This window comes from Lactuca serriola, chromosome 8 (genome assembly GCF_051521515.1).
Source record: "Lactuca serriola cultivar US96UC23 chromosome 8, Lser_US96UC23_V15, whole genome shotgun sequence".
In the NCBI taxonomy this organism is placed as follows: Eukaryota; Viridiplantae; Streptophyta; class Magnoliopsida; order Asterales; family Asteraceae; genus Lactuca; species Lactuca serriola.
The window spans coordinates 307,792,748-307,811,068 of NC_136415.1; the positions used below are offsets into that span (position 1 = coordinate 307,792,748).

General features: G+C 44.4%; 2 protein-coding genes across 2 annotated transcripts; both read right to left on the minus strand.

Moving 5' to 3' along the window:
* Positions 1-12,718: 12,718 nt before the first annotated feature.
* On the minus strand, positions 12,719-14,248 carry LOC145068232 (uncharacterized). The gene has a single exon (XM_079015194.1). It carries the CDS (start codon positions 14,246-14,248, stop codon positions 12,719-12,721), a length of 1,530 nt encoding a protein of 509 aa, XP_078871320.1.
* An 18-nt stretch (positions 14,249-14,266) lies between these two features.
* LOC145068233 (uncharacterized) lies at positions 14,267-17,379 on the minus strand. The gene is made up of 2 exons (XM_079015195.1): positions 14,920-17,379; positions 14,267-14,818 (listed from the first exon to the last, which is right to left on the minus strand). The coding sequence occupies exons 1-2, from the start codon at positions 17,377-17,379 to the stop codon at positions 14,267-14,269; spliced, it is 3,012 nt and encodes a 1,003-aa protein (XP_078871321.1).
* Between the last annotated feature and the right edge of the window lie 942 nt (positions 17,380-18,321).

Consider the following 18,321-nt stretch of genomic DNA (forward strand, 5'->3'; position numbering starts at 1 on the left):
TGAGTTTGACTTTTAATGAAGTGTTTGACTGTACAGGATAGAAAATTTTGGGTTGTCACATCATTCCCCCATTAGAGGGAATTTTGTCCCGAAATTAGAATTTAGGTAACGGAGTAAGTATGAATAATCGAGTAAAGAAGTGGGGTTACTTCCTAATCGATTGATTCTCGTGCTCCTAAGTGAATTCAGGTTCGAGGTTGGCATTCCAGCGAACCTTCACTAATGGGAAGCGGCTTTTCTTCGTTCGTCTGACCTGTCGGTCCATGGTTACTACGGTTCTTTCACGAAGGTGAGGTTCTTGTTGATCTCGATCTCGTCGAGTGGGATTACAAGAGTCCTGACGGAAAGGTACTTTTTCAAGTTCGAGTCATGGAGGGTAAAATGTATGTTACTGAGTTCGCGGGGTAAGTTGAGTTGTGGATGTTTCTTTGCTCTTTCTTACTACATGAGTAGATAAGTAGGTCATCTATAGGGAGGATGACGAACTGATCGAAGTAAGAATGGCGTACCCTATTCATTAAGTTCATGAATACTAAGGACGTATTGGTCTTATCCAAGGGGTATCACTACGGGCTCATAGTTTCCGTATCGAGTTTGGAAGATTGTCCTCGGGACATCTTTCACTAACACTCGTAACTGTGATATTCGGATCTCAGGTCTATTTCTGAAAGGTGAATAGTTCCTTGCGGTTGTTAAACTAATTCTTCTATGCGAGGTAGAGGGTAATGATTTCTAATGGAAGTCATGTCGAGGTCTTTGAATTCGATGGACCTACGAAACAATTCGTCTTTCCTCTTGAAGGACAAGACTGGAGCTCTCCAGGGTGAGAAGCTTGGTCTTTCCATTCCATTACTGAGTAGTTCGTTAAGTTGTCCAGATGGTTCTTGTATCTCCGTGGGCGTTAGACCATAGGGCGATGTGGTTACAGGAGCAAATATTGGGCTCTAAGTTTGTTCGCATGACGATGCGATTACTCGTAGTCTTAGGCAGTCTCCGTCCTGAAGTTCATATTAGAAGTCATACATGGTTCATCAATCACCATCTTGTGTATACGAATCATATATAATTAAGATTGAAAAGGTAGTCGAATAAATGATTCTTCTTTAAGCTCACATCCCAATGAGGAAAAGAAGTTAAAGTGGAATCATCAATTGTAAACCTATAGAACCTTGATTATATACTACCCCTCTGTATACATTCTTCAGCGATAGATCAACCGTAAAGGTCCTTGGTTTAAACTTGACATACTATACGAGTGGTACTTCTGGGAGGTTTGCTGAGTTTTCTTCGGAAAGGATAAGAAACATGAGGTACTCTATGCATGAGTACTTCGGTGTTCTGGAATGATGGCTTCGCTAGAAAGGCGATTTCGGAGAAAGAGATGTGCGCACGAAACTGGTATTGTGCGGATCGAATTGACTCAAGTTGTATGATAATATCATACTTACTTGGAAGTAAAGAAATTAGATTTGAACATAAAGACGTTACAGAAAAAACACAACAGTGTAACTTTTAACAGAGTTACAGTACTTTAGAGTAACTACAGGAATACTGTTGCGAACAAGGTATACTACAAAAGGAAAGTATACGCAGCACGAGGGTCCCTGAACTGAAGGGATCTCACAAAAGATAAGACTCGAGTTGCACTAGTTTTAAACATGTTTAAAAGCATACATAATACTGACGATTGGAAGTGAACCTATACTATAGTAGGGTCCTTCGTTGCCTTTTTCCATTCTTAGGTGAAACTCCTCCTATTCCACCGTCATTCTTCTCTGTTGGGAAGTCCCTCTTGAAGTGTCTCATTACGCCATATAGATGGCATGTTCGAGAGATTTCGACATTGGTGGTTGAAGTAATGCGTTGAATCCGAATCTTGCAGAAGTGGGTAGTATGTCCATTCTTGTTGCAGTTATAGCAGCGTAACAGATGACAACTATCTAGATGATGGAAGTTGCACTTATTACACTTCGGTAGGTTTCCATCATATTGTCTGGCTGGGTTAGGGGCAATTGGAATACCAGAAGGGATGGTAGTAGGAGTTACGAATGTTGTGGCCGCGAAGGTCGCCACAGGTTGTTGTCTTTTGTTCGCCCCTTGGGGTGATTTTCCTTTAGCTTTAGCCAAGAACCTTCATTTGTTATTCTTGGGCTTGAGATTCGGGTTCTCGTGGTAGTTTGTTACTTGTTGAGGTTCTTGTTGTTACTTGGATTGGAATTACTGTTAACAATCCCGCTAACATTTGCATTGTTAGCGTTAAGGTGAGTCAGAACAGCTGTCACGGTAGGTGAGACTGCAGCTTGAAAGGTAGATGCATCAATCTGAAGAGTTGGTGCTTGGTTGATGGGTTGATCACTTTTCTTTGGCGACATGATTCTGTAACACAGAAAGAAATGAATTCGTGAGCGAGTATGGTTGAACCTAGACGTATTTTGGTCGTTCATGTAAAGAATAGGAATTTGTTCTCGTGGGTTCGACCTACATCCCTATGATGCAGTCCTAGTAAATAGTAGAAGTAAGTTCGTAGAATGGTCTGAAGGCGTTTGTCATTCAAGCCGATGTATTATTGGTTGGTGGATAATATGATCCAACCTTTAAAAGAGACTTGAAAATGATTCTGGAGTTAAATTACCCTAGTCCAATAACTTGACTAGAGTGGGTTTCAGATAGAATCCAACGATAGTATGATGAAATTATTTGAACAAAGAGCGACACATAAGTGTTGGATTAGTGTCTAATCCCGTAACCATATTTGGTATGTACTTGACCCGGTTGTGCATGGTCCTTTTGGATTGTCTTCACCAAAGAAACTTGACTGGAGCAATAAATAGAGAAAGAGGTTATTATAATTTATTAATATGTTATTATAATAATATATGAAAGGAGAAATCATATTTGTTTAATTAATATTGGTCAATAATTAATTAGGAATTAATTTTGTGATCAAGTGTAATTAATTAAACTACAGGGGCTGAATTGTAAGTATGTGATAGTTGCAAAATAGGGCAATGGTTATCCTTGTTAAAGGTTGGACGAATTCAAGGGATAGGATATCCTTGAAATCGTGCAAAGGTCCAAGAGATAAGGGTTATCAAGGCTTATCTTATGATTGCTTGGTGGGCAAGCAACTAGATAAGGATAAGGACTAAAACCCTAATCTCAACCCTATATAAAGACCCCTAGGCCTTAAGAATTTTCTCACTGGCTTCTAAGAAGTCCCAAGGCCAATTTGTACCTCTCCCTTTCTCTCTCTATAGCTTCTCCAATTGCTTGTGGTGTTTGTGAGCCATTAGAGGTACGACACTTGTGGTGCTTGCTTTCAAGACTTAGGGTTTGAAGATTTAAGTTGTTATTGCAATATAACAACAAGAGGTATGTGATCTAACCTTCTATGTGAAATTCAAAAACAGTAGGCAATATTAGGGTTTTATTCATGTGTTCATAATGTTGTGTATCTAATAGTTAAAACATAGATCGAAATCTAGGGTTGCATGCACACATAGGATTGTTTGTATAAAACCCATCAGTGGTATCAGAGCCTTTGGTTAACTTGTTTTCAATTAGTATTATACAATTATATGAACTTGACAAATTAGGGTTTCTAGCCAATAAACCCTAGGAGGCAAGAAATTTTGAGATTAGGGTTTCCTAACCCTAATTTGCGAAAATTATGAAAAAGTTTTTTGAATCCTTTCCTTAATCCAAGATTTCGAAATCTAGGGTTTGCAAACCCTAGATTTCGAGATTAGCCTCCTTCCCCAAGATAAGATCCTAAATTTTAGGGATTTGGATAATCCCATATCTTGTAATTATCTTTTAATGGTTAAATATGGTAATTAAAGATTTTGAATTATCCCATCCCCTTGTTTTCGAAATTTAGAGGGATTAAAGGGATTATGATAAGTTAATTGTTTAAATGGTAATTATCTTTATGATTTAAATAATCCCTTATGATTTGATAATTTAAATTAATAGTTTAATTTAAGATAATTATTAAATCAATAGTTTTAATACTTAAAAATTTAATTTAAATGGCATTAAATTCAAAAATTTTAAATTGAAGATTAAAACCCTAGTATTTTGAAATGTTTAAAATACACCCTATACTATTATATTATTACAAGCTTAATAAATATATATGTATAATTAAAATGCTAGTCTTACCGTTAGCAGGCCTCATTCATGAAGCCGGTCTATAAGGTGGATATAAGGTTGCTGCCTATAAAATGGCGCTTAATGGGTGTACACTCACACCCACCGCTTGCTTAACTGGTGGAGGGTCGTTAGCTGAATGGGTAGGATAGGGCAATACTCTCTTCATTAATAAGTATAATGAATCTATATAAAGTAACTAAACGTTTTTACAAATTCCCAATCCTAGTTACTTTAGGCAAAAGTGAAATTGATGCAATCCCATGAAATTACACTTTGCACCCTTGTTGAGAAGTTAGTGGAGCGTGTGTGGTTTACCGGCACACTAATTGGTTCTAAGAAAAGGTGGTAAAGGGTGATTCATTGTTTATCATAGTTTGATGGAGCGTGTGTGGTTTACCGGCACATCGAATAGGTGATTGTAACAATGAAGGCACCATGTAGATTTGCATGGTTATTCACACCCACTTTGTGATCCTCGGCATCCCAGTCACAAACGAGAGGGGCATATCGAGATTTAAACATGCCATTGAAAAGTTCAATGAATCTCCAAGTAAAATCTAGGAATTCTCAAATGCATTTAAAACTTAAGCTTATGTTTTTCATGGTGAAGAATTAGTGAATCGTCATTCACTTACCTCCAAATTATTTGCGTGTTGGATTACGACATCCCTTTTCTAATATGTAAATAATGTTGTTGGATCCTTGCCCTAATTTTTCATTTTGGGTGTTTAATTAGGGATTCAATTCTAATCAAACTTTGTCCTTTCTATTTGTAGATGGCTAACCTGAACAACGTTGCTGCTAACTCATTCACGCTAATGAGTCTTTGTCAAAAAGTGACTTTTGATGGATCGAACTTTAGCGAATGGATAAGATACATTCGCACGATTGCGCACTACGAGGACAAAGAGTATGTCCTAGACAAGAAGCTCGAGAAGATCAATCCAGAAATCGCTACTCCCGAAGAAATTACTGTCTTTGAGACCCATGAACATGATGCAACGAAAGTCCATTGCATCATGATAGACACTATGAACCAAGAATTCCAAAAGTCCTATGAGGACATGTATCCGTATGAAATGCATCAAGAATTAATGGAGAGGTACCATCAAAGCGCGAGGCAGGAGCACTAGGAGATCATCACGAACATGATCACCGCTAAGATGGGAAGGGGGGAATCTCTTACCGTGCACTTGCAAAAGATGCAAAGATATGTTGATCGTCTTCGCAAGTTAAATGTTAACTATGGTGAGGATTTGGCCATCGACATTGTTCTTCACTCCTTTCCCTCATGCTACAACCAGTTTAGGATGACCTACGACATGAACAAGGAAGAGGTCACCCTAAGCAAACTCCAAGGGCTCCTAAGGACTGCTGAGAGCAACCTCAAGGAAAAGTCTGTTGCACCGACTCCCGCTCCACCCGCTGCTACTGTTTTGGCAATTGGGCAAAGAAGGGGCAAGAAGAGGAAGGCTCCGTCAAAGAGCCACCACAAAGGAAAGTACCAAGATGGTTCCTCTTCTAGTGGCACCAAGGATGGCCCTGCTAAGCCCAACTCTAACCCAAAGGAGGCAGAGTGCCACCATTTCCACCAAATAGGGCATTGGAAGAGAAGCTACCCGGAAGATCTGCAAGCTATCAAGGATGGGAAGATCAAGCCGTCTTTCGCAGGTATTTACACAATTAAATCTAATGATTCATCTCATGTTATTTCTTGGGTTCTTGATACAGGATGTGGTTACCACATTTGTTCTGATTTGCAGGGACTAAGAAGAAATAGGGATGTGGAGCATGGAAGAATAAATCTAATCATGGGAAACAAAAGATCGTCGCCTGTCACCAATATTGGAATGTATTCTTTAGTGCTTAGTAATGGATTAGGTTTAGATTTAAATAATTGTTGCTACTCTCCATATATGGCAAGAAACATCATTTCATTGCATGGTTTGTTTAGACAAGGATTTAGATATTCATTTAATAATGAGAATGTTTCAATTTATGCTTATCTAAATGGTGTTTTATATTTTGAAGCAATGCCTTGTAATGGAATTTATGAAAGTGTTATGGTTGTAGATGACCTAGGAAATGATGTGTTGTGTATGGATTCTTCCAATAGTATGGATAGAGCATCCCAATGGCATTGTCGTCTTGGACGTGTCAACAAGAAGCGCATAGCCCAACTCCAAAAGGATAGAGTGTTGGAGTCATTTGACCTTAGGGAAGATGACACGTGCGAATCTTGTTTACTTGGAAAGATGACCAAGTCACCCTTCATTGGCACTTGTGAGAGGGGTGAGGGTTTATTGGATCTCATACATACCGATGTATGTGGGCCCTTTAGATCTACCACAAAGGATGGGAACCGTTTCTATGTGACTTTTACCGATGATTATAGTAGATTTGGGTATATCTACTTAATCAAGCAAAAGTCAGAAATGTTTGAAAAGTTCAAAGAATTCAAGCATAAAGTGGAGAATCAATTGGGCAGGAAAATCAAGATGCTTTGATCCGATCGAGGAGGAGAGTACCTAAGTCTTGAATTCCACGACTATCTCAAGGGATGCAGAATAGTTTCGCAATTGACGCCACCTAGGACACCGCAATTGAATGGTGTGGTAGAAAGGCGTAATCGAACCCTGTTAGACATGGTCCGTTCTATGATGAGTCATGCTTCACTACCTATCTCATTATGGGGGTATGCCTTAGAGACAGCCGCCCATATCCTTAACTGAGTCCCTAAAAAGAAGGTTGCCAAAACGCCTCACGAGATGTGGACAGGGAAAGCTCCCTCGTTGGCACATATCAAGGTTTGGGGGTGTGAGGTTTTTGTAAGACAAGAGACTCATGAAAAGCTTGAACCTCGTAGTGAGCGATGTATTTTCATCGGCTACCTGCAGAGATCCTTTGGATATCTCTTCTATAGACCGAGTGACAATGTTGTCTTCGTTGCAAGGAGAGGGGTTTTCCGAGAGCGAGAACTCATAAGCCAAGGAGACAGTGGGAGGCAAATCGATCTTGAAGAGATTCAAGAATCGAGTGATGAAGGAACCTCTAACGCTAGCGCTCAACCCGAGGAGGAATAATTGAGTTTATTAAGAATAATCGAATTATTCAAACAATCCACAATCATTCATATGTTGGAAGTAGGTATGAATGAAGATTGTCATGAATTGGGGTGTAGATTGTCTAAATGATATTAGACATAGAAAAGGTTTGCTACAACGTTCATGAGTGCTTATGAACAAGTTTTGAGCATTGGAATAAACCCACGCTTGCTGGAATCACTTTATGGAATGTATCGCAAGTGATCACAAGACGATAATATCATATGGTCTTAAAACCAAGATATTTGGTTTATTGTTTACTAATTGGTTGTGCATTGATAATGCGAAACCGAATCAGTAAATTGATGTCATAAAACGCATTGTTATGTATAGTTGATTAATGAATAGTAAATGCATATAAGTCAAAGTTTATCTATTACTTTTATCCTAAGAGGGTAAAAGCGATATCACAGCCGCTCGATGATTTGATTTGACTTATGTGCCGGGCTCGGTCAGGACTGAATTGATGTGTTCAATTATGTTCTATGTCAAATAAATCTGAGATCGAGAAACTAATTGCTAGACAATAAGTATGACACTGTGACAACTCGATATGTCGAGACAATATAATGTAACATTAGTCAAATTTAGGTCAAAATTTAACTTTCCTAAAATCTTATTTAGGTTAAATAAAGTGGTAGGAATCGTATCATGGTTTTCGTACATATAAAAAACACTAAAATCCGAGTTATAACAGAGAAGTTATAACCATTCTAAGATTCCCGAGAAAACCGGCAATACGGATAGACGTAAAAACATGAAGTTTCGATACAATATTTTTTAGCTTTAAGTATCTAAATGAAAGTATAGATATCATTAAACCATGAGCGTACATAAAAAGAATGTCCAAATATGACTTCGTATGAGGAAGTTATGATTTTTCCAAGATCCGGACATAGCAGTAGACAGCTAAAAACTCGAAATAGAGATCGAGAGATGATGGAAACTTGCTCTTGATGAGACCTCGCTTCTGACTCTGGGATGGGACCTTCTTGGTTGCCTGGTTTTAACTGCAATATCACAAAGAACAAGGGCCATCAGCCGCTTCCCGGGAGGAGTTCCCGGGAGAACGCTCCGACGATCACGTTAGGATGGCTTTAGGGTTTGTGTTTGTTCTTTCTAGATCGGTTGGGGAGCTTCCCTCACTAGTATGAGAATGCGTCCTTTTATACCTAGCGCCCCTGCCTGGTCCGTACCAGACAGGATCGCTTTTTTGGGGAGACAGGATCAGAGGAGCTGATTGGAGGGTCATGCGCCTTCCACTGTCAGAGCGCTCTCATTGGCTTTGACGGTAATGCTCTGATCCCACTGTTTGTCTCCTGGCCGTACTTTTGTCTTGGAGCGAAGAGCGTCACTTGGCGGGCGCGAGCCTTTCGCCTGGGCGTTCCGCTCCCGGGGGCGCCAGCGGGCGCTGAGCCTGCTGGGCTGGATCTGGCTGGTGTGCCCGGTTCTAGGGCTTGGATGCAACTCTGCTGTGCTGCCCTAGGCACGCCATCAAGTCCCCCAGTCTAGTAGCCGTAGCGTTGCAGCGCTAATTACAGCGTTCTGGACTTAACTAAATGACGCGTGCTCGTTTTTCTTTATCCGTCGCTCCGTTTTTAATGGTGACGTGACTGTTGGCAGTTACATCATCACATCAGTCATTTAAATGTCCTGCCTCTTCTTCTTCTTTAAAAGGGTCTTTGCACAGTTTCTTTTGCTTCCTCTGTTCTTCTTTTCTTTTCGTGTTCATTCTTCTTTCCCTCTTATGGCTAATCTTCCTGGGATCGTCCCTTCTTCTGCCGAGTACCAAAAATTGGAGGTCATGTATGGCTTATCCTCCTTAGAAGGTGTGGAATTTCCCTATGCTGGCTCTAGTATCTCTTCTCCCCCCTGGAAAAATTGGGGTTTTCCTAAAAACCCTAGATGCTGGCATACGATTGCCTCTGATAGATTTCCAAGAGGAGGTTCTTCAGAAGGATGGCTGTAGTCTTCAGATGTTGACCCCTAACGCTGTTAACAAAGTGGTTGCCTTCGAGATGATCTGTAGAGCCAATGGGTATGTTCCCAACTATTTCGTTTTCAAGTTCTTTTTCCGGTTCTGCCTTACTGGTGACAAGTGTACTTTTTCGGCCCGGCGAGGGGGGCATGCCTTAGTTCTTGATGGGCGTACCCCCAAGAATTGGCAAGACAAGTGGTTGTGGGTGAATCTTGAACTGGTTGGGAGTGGTCGTTACCGTTCCAATACTTTTGCCGATACTGTCCCCAAGCTCTTTCCTCACAATCAAGAAGTCGCCGATTACCTGAAAAGTGTGCAAGTAACCGCTGAAGATTACTCCGAAGCGATCCTGTCTGGGGTAGGGATGAGCCTCTCCTGGAGGCGGCGTGGCAAGATGGCGGTGTTCTACTCCGTCGTTGATGGTGAGTTTCGCATTCACTCTCTTTATTTTAATTTTGGTGTTTCTTTTAACCGCCTCCATGTGACTTGCATTTCATTCTACTTTTCTTTAGGTGTTGAGTCTTCCTTATCCATGGATGAGGTATTGCGTAAATGCTATCGAGGCAAACTGGAGTTTCGTGAGGTGGATCTGTTCGAGCATCTTCCCCCTCCTCGTCGGACAGATCGTCTCAACACTCCTACTCCTCCAGTCCCTCCAGCAGGCGCCTGGGGGAGATCCGTTGTTTGCCCGCCCAATTTCCTCTGTTATGCCAATGGGCGGTGTTCCTTCCTCTTCCCCGGAGGACTGTGAGGACACCAAAGAGGGCATTATTGCTGACGTTCGGCGGATGCAGGAGAAACGGAAGGCTATGCAGGCGATGGGTGAGCCGGTGACTAGCGCTCCTCCCGCCCCCAAGAGAGTGCATACCAGACGCAGCTTTTCTCACCTGCTGAGCTCGATGAGTTCCACGCCAGTAAACTCCACCTCTGCTGGCGTGGTATTGATTCCCGATGATGACGTGCAACAGTCTGAGGGGGTCAATAGGGCGACTCAACAGCCCGGTCTTTCAGATTTTTCTTCAATCCCTTCTCCAAGTGCTCCGTTTGCCCTCTCCAAGCTTTCTTCCTCAAAAGGCTTCAACCCCCGGGCCAGTTACAGTTTCCATAGATGGTGGCCCCGGTGATGGTGCTTCTGGGTCGGCGGTTTTTGTGCCATCTTGGGATCTTCACAACGATTCTCGTCTTTCTGTTCATGTCAATGCCTTGGAGTTCTCGCGCCATGCCTTCCCTCCGGCTGCAGTGGGGGATATGGGTGTGATGGGTAGCCCTGCCCTTTCTCACAACATGGCTTATGCTGCGGCGCAAGCGATGTTCTATCTTGTTGCAGGTTCCCGACGCATCCATAGCCTTGGTGAGATGGAGGCCGCTCATGCCACCTGCGGGTCGCGTGTGGCAAGCCTAGAGCACCGTCTGGGTGAGCTTGGCAATGATCTTTGCTCCACCGAAAAGAAATGTGAATTGCTGGCGTCTGAGAAGAATGTTCTTGATGAGTCTAGGGCTGCATTTGAGGCCAAGGTTAATTCTCTCACTCAAATGAATGAAGGCTTAATGATCCAGGTTGAAAGTCTCGAGCGTGACGTCATTGACCGTGACAAGCTTGTGTCATCGCTGCAAGTAGATGTGTGCGCTGTTCGTCGAGATTTGGATATGCTGCTGCAAATTGGTGTTGTGCGTATCGTTGATAAGCTGATAGAGCATCCTGATTTTTCCAATGCTATCAGTCTTATTCGCCATGCTGCATATGTGGCCGGGTTGAATCTGTACAGAAAACTTTAAGTGGTGGTGAAAGTGGGGATGTGGGTGCTAGTTCGCTGTTTGTCGGGCCTGTGGTTAGCGTAAGTGATGCTCTCTTATCCTTTGCTAGTATGGATCACGCAGGTCTGTTGGGTCTGGGAGAGATGGGTAATGATGGTTTGCGAGAGTTGTGTTCTTTTGGTTCAGAGGGCACTCCTGAGGATGCTGCGAGTCATGAAATGGTGCTTGTGAATGACATTGGTGTGGGAGGGAATGGTAAAGATTGTGGTGCTTGTGGTGATGGTCGAGCAGGTGCTAGAGATGGTGATGGTCGAGCAGGCATTGGAGGTGGCGATGTTGATGAGGTGGCAGATGATAGGGAAATTTTTGATGGGTTGGCTGGGAAAATGAGTGAGGGTGATGTTGTGGAGGGGGCTGTGGTTGGTGATAAGTCTGTTGGTGATGGTTTGAAGTCGTAATATTTCCTTGTTTTGTTTAGTCTATGTGTTTTGCTTTGCATTGGTTGAATTGCCCAAAACAATGTTTTTTCTTATATATGTATGTGTTTGATATGCACTAAGCATTATCTATTGTCTCCTTTTGCGTTTTGTGCTTGGCTTATTCGTTTATTGCCTATTACTCAAGATGTGCCAAATATTTTCCCTTGTTTGTTATTATTGACACGCTAAGTGTTCACATTGAGTGCGCTTAGCACTCATCATTCAATCGTTGGAGATTATTACACTAAGTATGAGAAGTCAGCAATTGCATTACTATTTAACCGCGGGGTTTTTAAATACACTGAGTATTAAGCTCATGTCGCTTATGCATGAAATTTTATATATGTCGAGTACTAAACTCATTCCTTTAAATATAGGAATACACTAAGTATCAATTCTCATGTCACTTAGCATGGATAAATGTACTCTAAGTACTTCTAAGGTGCAATATACTCAATGGGATATCAACCAACTAGAGTTACATCATTCCTCTTCCTTAGAAAAAATATTTCTTTAGGTTCCTAGCATTCCATGTTCTTGGAATGGGTCTTCCTTCCATCGTCTCTAACACATATGCCCCGTTCCTGTTTGCCTTTGTGACCCTGTATGGGCCTTCCCACGTTGGGCCTAGCTTTCCCTGGGGTTGTGCCCGGCTGGCCTTATTTTTCCTCAAAACACACTCGCCCACATTGAAGGACTTCTCCTTTACCCTTTGGTTGTAATACCTTTCTGTTGCATGTTTATACACAGCTTGGCGTACTCCCGAATCTTCGCGCTTCTCCTCTAGGATATCTAATTTTATCCTCAGGCCTTGTACGTTGCTTTCCTCATCTTGGTTGTCCACCCTTAGCGTATTCACTGCCACTTCCATGGGGAGCATGGCTTCAGTCCCATATGTCAAGCTGAAAGGGGTTTCCCTTATGCTTTTCCGTGGTGTAGTCCTGTATGACCATAACACCATTGGTATCTCCTCTGCGCAATTCCCTTTTGCTTTGCCCAACCTCTTTTCGATCCCATTGACAATGGTTTGGTTGGACACCTCCGTTTGACCGTTCGCTTGGGGGTGTGCCACCGATGTGAAGCGTTGGCTTATCCCTTTGGCAGTGCACCATTCTCTGAACGGGTTCTCAGCGAATTGCAAACCATTGTTACTGATGAGAACCTTAGGTGTTCCAAATCTTGTCATGATGTTTTTCCACAAAAATTTTATCATGTGCCTCCCAGATATGCATGCCAATGGTTCAGCTTCAATCCACTTTGTGAAGTAATCCACAACTACCACCATATACTTCAGCTTCCCTGGTGCTTCTGGGAATGGACCCACTATGTCTATGCCCCACTGGTAGAAAGGCCACGGGCTGGATATGTTGCTTAGCGGCGCCGAGGGTTCCGCCTGCACTGGGGGCGTAAGATTGACACTCCCCACATTTCTTGGTTACTTCTACTGCGTCTTGATGTATCGTTGGCCAGTATACCCCCATTCGTAGCACCTTTCCTGTCAAAGCCCTCGCTCCTTCGTGTGCACCTACCTGCCCTAAGTGTGCTTCCTTCAATATCTCTCTCCCCTTGGCTTGATCTAAACATTTTAGCCATGGAGACGTGAACCCCTTCTTGTACAACTTCCCGTTCACCATTGCGTATGAGGGCGCCTTTATACGTATTTTTCTGGCTTCGTCATGGTCGTTTGGCAACACCCCTCTCTGGAGGTATTCCCGGAACGGCGTCATCCATGTGGGTCCTGCGGGGGTCAGGATGTTCACCTGCTGTTCATCAATGCTTCTCTCCCGGAGCACCTCCACTAAAACTTTCTTTGACAGGTGGTCGAAACAAGTGGACACTAGCTTGCTCAAAGCGTCTGCCCTCTTATTCTCACTTCTGGGTATCTGCTTGATTGTAAATTGGCCGAATGATCCTACTAGTTGCTTTACCATCTTTACATACCTTCCCATTCTTTGGTCTCTTACCTCAAAACTCCCATTGACTTGGTTCGCTGCTAACCTTGAGTCGGTTAGTGCTGTTACAACTTTCGCACCCATCTGTTTGGCGAGTCGCAATCCTGCGAGCAGTGCCTCATACTCCGCCTCGTTGTTCGATGTATGGAAGTCGAAACGGAGGGCGTAGGTTACCTCTTCTCCTTCTGGACTAGTCAGGATCAGCCCCGCCCCTGAGCCTTCCCTACTGGGCGCTCCGTCCGTGTACAGGGTCCATGAACCATCGCCGGTAGGGGCCTCTTTAACTACCCACACCTTTTCTTTCGCCGGGTTCCCTCCGTCAGGAATTTCTAGTAAGAAATCAGCCAACGCCTGCCCTTTGATACTTGTTCTTGGGCGGTAGTTTATGTCTTGCTCTCCCAGTTCAATTGCCCACTTGGCCAGCCGACCCGACGTCTCCGACTTAAGCAAGATCTGTTTAATGGGGTAGCTTGTGAGTATCTCGATTTGATGTGCCTGGAAGTATCGCCTTAATCGTCTCGCAGCGTAAATGAGTGCCAGCACCAATTTTTCCAGCGTGGGATAGTTGAGTTCTGGTCCTTTCAGCGCTCTGCTAACAAAGTATATCGGTCTCTGCTCTCCTTCCCTTTCCACAGCCAATACCGATGATATCGCTTCACCTGACATCGATAGATACACTTGTAATGTTTCTCCCGGGATGGGGGTTGCCAGGGTCGGCAGCTTGTGCAGTGCCTCCTTGATTCTCTGGAGCGCCTTTTCAGCTTCATTCGTCCATTGGAAATTGTTTTTCTCGATGCATCCCTTTAAGGTGTGGAACAGTGGCATAGCCTTGTCGGCAGATTTTTAGATGAACCTACTTAGAGTTGTGAGCTTCCCGTTCAGACCTTGTGCATCTCTAAGAGAGTTTGGGGTTGGTGTCTCGATGAACTCGTCGACCTTGATCGGGCTGGGCTGGACGCCTTGTCTAGTAACATAGTAACCCAAGAATTGCCCCTCTTCCACTCCAAACGTGCATTTGGCTGGGTTTAGTTTCAACTTGGTTACCTCTAATGTTTTGAAAGTCTCTTTGATGTCTTGCAACATTTTTTCTTCATTTGGGCTCTTGATCACCATATCATCTACATATACCTCAATATTCCTTCCAATTTGCTTGGCGAATATCGAGTAAACTAGCCGTTGGTATGTCGCCCCTGTGTTCTTTAACCCGAAAGGCATCTTGGTGTAGCAGAACGTGCCATGGTCTGTATAGAAGGCTGTTTTCTCTTCGTCTTCTTTGCTCATCAATATCTGGTGATACCCTTTGTATGCATCCAAGAAGCATTTTAGCTTGTATCCCTGTAGCGACTCTACCTTCTGATTGATTTCCGGGAGTGGGTAGCAATCTTTAGCGCATGCCTTTTTTAGATCAGAAAAGTCGATGCACATGCGCCACGACCCATCCTGCTTACGGACCATAAATGGGTTTGCGATCCATGTTGGGAACGTCGCCTCCTTACTATTCCGATCTCCGTCCGCTTAGACACTTCTGCATTGATCGCCCTGTTACGGTCTCTTCCTTGTACCCTTTTCTTCTGCTTAACCTCTTTTACCCTCGGTTTGATCATCAACTTATGTTCAATGACCTTCCTTTCTACCCCCACCATATCCGTGGGGGTCCAAGCAAATACATGTTTGTAGCGTTTGAGCAGGTCAACCAGTGCTCTTCTTGTGTGGCTTGGGAGGTCGCTTCCAACATCGATCGGCTGATCGGGATATCCCTCATTGATTACCTCCTTCCCTTTTGCCGGATTTCCCCTGGGCCTCTTGGGCCCTTTGGTTATTTCTACTGGCTTCATAATCGTATAGCACCGCAATTCTCTGGGCGGAGTGGCCAGAATCGTGGCTTCGCCCTTTGGTGTGTCGAATTTTATTATCCCATGCATGGTTGAAGGTACGGCCCCTAGCTTCAAGAGGGCGGTCCTTCCCAAGATGATGTTGTGTTCCGCCGAGTGTCGAATGACCAAAAAGTCTATCAGGGCGGTCTTCTTCCGCTGCTTGTCGTGGCTAGTGATTGTTAAGGGGAGGTGGATCGTGCCTAACGGCCACAGGCTGTGGCCGGTGAATCCCACCAGCCTACCCGTCGTAGGTCGCAAATTGTCTTTCCAGCAATCCGGGAGAAGCCGGAAACAATGCTCATAGAGGATGTCTACTGAGCTCCCAGTGTCGACATAGACCCTATGGATAGTCACGTCTTTGATGGATGCCTGTATTATTAGAGGGTTGTCGCCCTTCCAACCGTTTGGCCGAGGATCCTGTATGGAGAACGTGAGCGCACGTGCTGGAGGTTTAACAATGATTTGCTCTCCTCGCTGTTCCTCCCTACTTCTTTTGCTGCGTATCATGAATATCTCTTTGGGTTGAACTCCTTCGCGGGATGGACCCTTGGCGTTCTCAGCATCGAATTTGGCGCGTAGGCTTCGCGCTACCTCCACCAGGTCTCCCTTAAGTTGTTTCTCCTCCATCTCCTTCTTTAGCACCGAACAGCTAGCTGTATCATGCGTTTTGCTTTTGTGGTACTCATAGTACCGACTCTTAGATGAATTGGCTGGCTGCTGTTTCTCAGACACTGCATATACTTCTGGGCGGCGACCCCGTCTGTCGTCTTTAATAAATGGTCGGAAACGCGGTGATGGTCTTCTTGCTTGGCCATAGTGCCTTCCTCCCCCTCGGAAGTCCGCGTGGGTCGAGTGGTGATGTCTAGTCGTCATAGCCTTCAAGTAGGCCTGCTTGGCTGCCTCACCCTCTTCCTGCCGTAGGTACCGCTCCGTTCTTTCTTTCAACTCAGCTCGTGTTAGAGGCTTCTTTCTCATGAGTTTTTGCGAGAGGGGCCCAGGCAGGAGTCCCCATGTGAAAGCACCAGCGATGAGCCCTTCGTCATGCCCCGGTACATCCAGCGTAGCGTTTTTGAACCTTGTAAAGTATTCTTGAACAGTCTCCCCCTCCCTTTGTTTGCAGCCTATAATTGAATGAGAATCGCCTTTGTATTTACGTAGCTGCATGAAGTTGGTGAAGAAGAGGTATTTGAGCTGAGCGAAGTTTGAAATGCTGCCCGGTTGTAGCGTTTTGAACCATGTGCCGGCGTTGCCATCGAGTGTCGTCGGGAAGTATGTGCACCAAAACTTCTCGTTAAGTTTTAACGACGTCATCGTCCATTCATACGTATCAATGTGGCTATCTGGGTCGGTGGTTCCATTGTACGTTTTAAGCGTCGAGAGCTTCGTAGTGTTTGGTATGTCGTAATCCAGCAGCTCTTTAAGAAACGGAGATGTTACACTCCGAGAAAAACCATCCTGATTTGGAGCAGTTGACATCCCTTGCTGGTATTGCGAACTCATTCCATGCTGTAGGGGCGTAAGGTAGCTTGGGCTTGGTCCATAAAAGGGGTATGGTTTGAATGGTAACTGGAGGGGATGGCTAGTGGAGAAAGGGTGCATGGACGTAACATGGTTGATCATTATCGGCTCTTGTAAGCTGTTGTTCGGGGGAATAGTCGGTCCAGTCCATGCTCCGACCGTTGGGCATACGGGTGGTGAGTTGTTCATCATGATTTGCGCCAATGGTGGTAATAGCGTTGCGGAATTCTGTCCACCAGTCGTCTGGAACGATGTAGATGTTAGAAACGACGGTGAAAGGTTGAAAATGTGGCTCGATGGAGGTGCAGTTGAGTGGATTGTCCGCGTCTGTTGCAGCGGCGGCGCAAAGAACGGTGGCATCTGAAGCTGTGTGGGCAAAAGTAGCTCCACCGGAGTTGCTCTTTGCTGAGAAGACAACGGTTGCGAAATATTTCCGGCGGCTGCTGTAGAACTTCCTTCGCCCAAAACTAGCCTATTGTTCGCTGTAGGCGGTGGCGTTTCGTCCAACGTCGCCATGGGACGTATGGAACTAACTGGTCGTCCCTCGCTACCATTGGACGCCATTGATGCTTGATTTCATGCTTTTGTTTGTGTTCTTCGTCTCACAAACGGATGGCGCCAAATGATGGAACCTTGCTCTTGATGAGACCTTGCTTCTGACTCTGGGATGGGACCTTCTTGGTTGCCTGGTTTTAACTGCAAGATCACAAAGAACAAGGGCCGTCAGCCGATTCCCGGGAGGAGTTCCCGGGAGAACGCTCCGACTGTCAAGTTAGGATGGATTTAGGGTTTGTGTTTGTTCTTTCTAGATCGGTTGGGGAGCTTCCCTCTCTAGTATGAGAACGCGTCCTTTTATACCTAGCGCCCCTGCCTGGTCCGTACCAGACATGATCACTTTTTTGGGGAGACAGGATCAGAGGAGCTGATTGGAGGGTCATGCGCCTTCCACTGTCAGAGCGCTCTCATTGGCTTTGACGGTAATGCTCTGATCCCACTGTTTGTCTCCTGGCCGTACTTTTGTCTTGGAGCGAAGAGCGTCACTTGGCGGGCGCGAGCCTTTCGCCTAGGCGTTCCGCTCCCAGGGGCGCCAGCGGGCGCTGAGCCTGCTGGGCTGGATCTGGCTGGTGTGCCCGGTTCTAGGGCTTGGATGCAACTCTGCTGTGCTGCCCTAGGCACGCCATGAAGAGACTTTTGGCCGAAACAACGTAAATGATAATCGAAGGTCTCAACAATAGTAGCGCAACGGTGAAAAGTCTGGCGAAAACGGACATCAGATGAAGGAGTTAAGGATTTTTAACGGACTTTTCAACTCCCGCCCCGTTAAAAATAATTAATTAAAAATAAATTCAAAATTTTCTGATGGATTCTAAACGAGAGTTGTAGAGCATATTTTTAGCTACGCGTGTATATAAAGAACGTCGAAAACGGAGCTCGTACGCAAAAGTTATGGATTTTACAAGTTCGGGTCACGAAACCCCATGCTGTCAGGAAAACTCTCAAGGTGAA

Excerpts from the sequence above, each read along its gene's own strand:
- LOC145068232 (XM_079015194.1), bottom strand. The coding sequence starts at position 14,248 with ATGCCACTGTTCCACACCTTAAAGGGATGCATCGAGAAAAACAATTTC.
- LOC145068233 (XM_079015195.1), bottom strand. The coding sequence starts at position 17,379 with ATGGCGTCCAATGGTAGCGAGGGACGACCAGTTAGTTCCATACGTCCC. Across the intron at positions 14,819-14,919 it reads AGCGGACGGAGATCGGAATA|GCATGCGCTAAAGATTGCTA; the intron begins GTAAGGAGGCGA and ends GATCTAAAAAAG.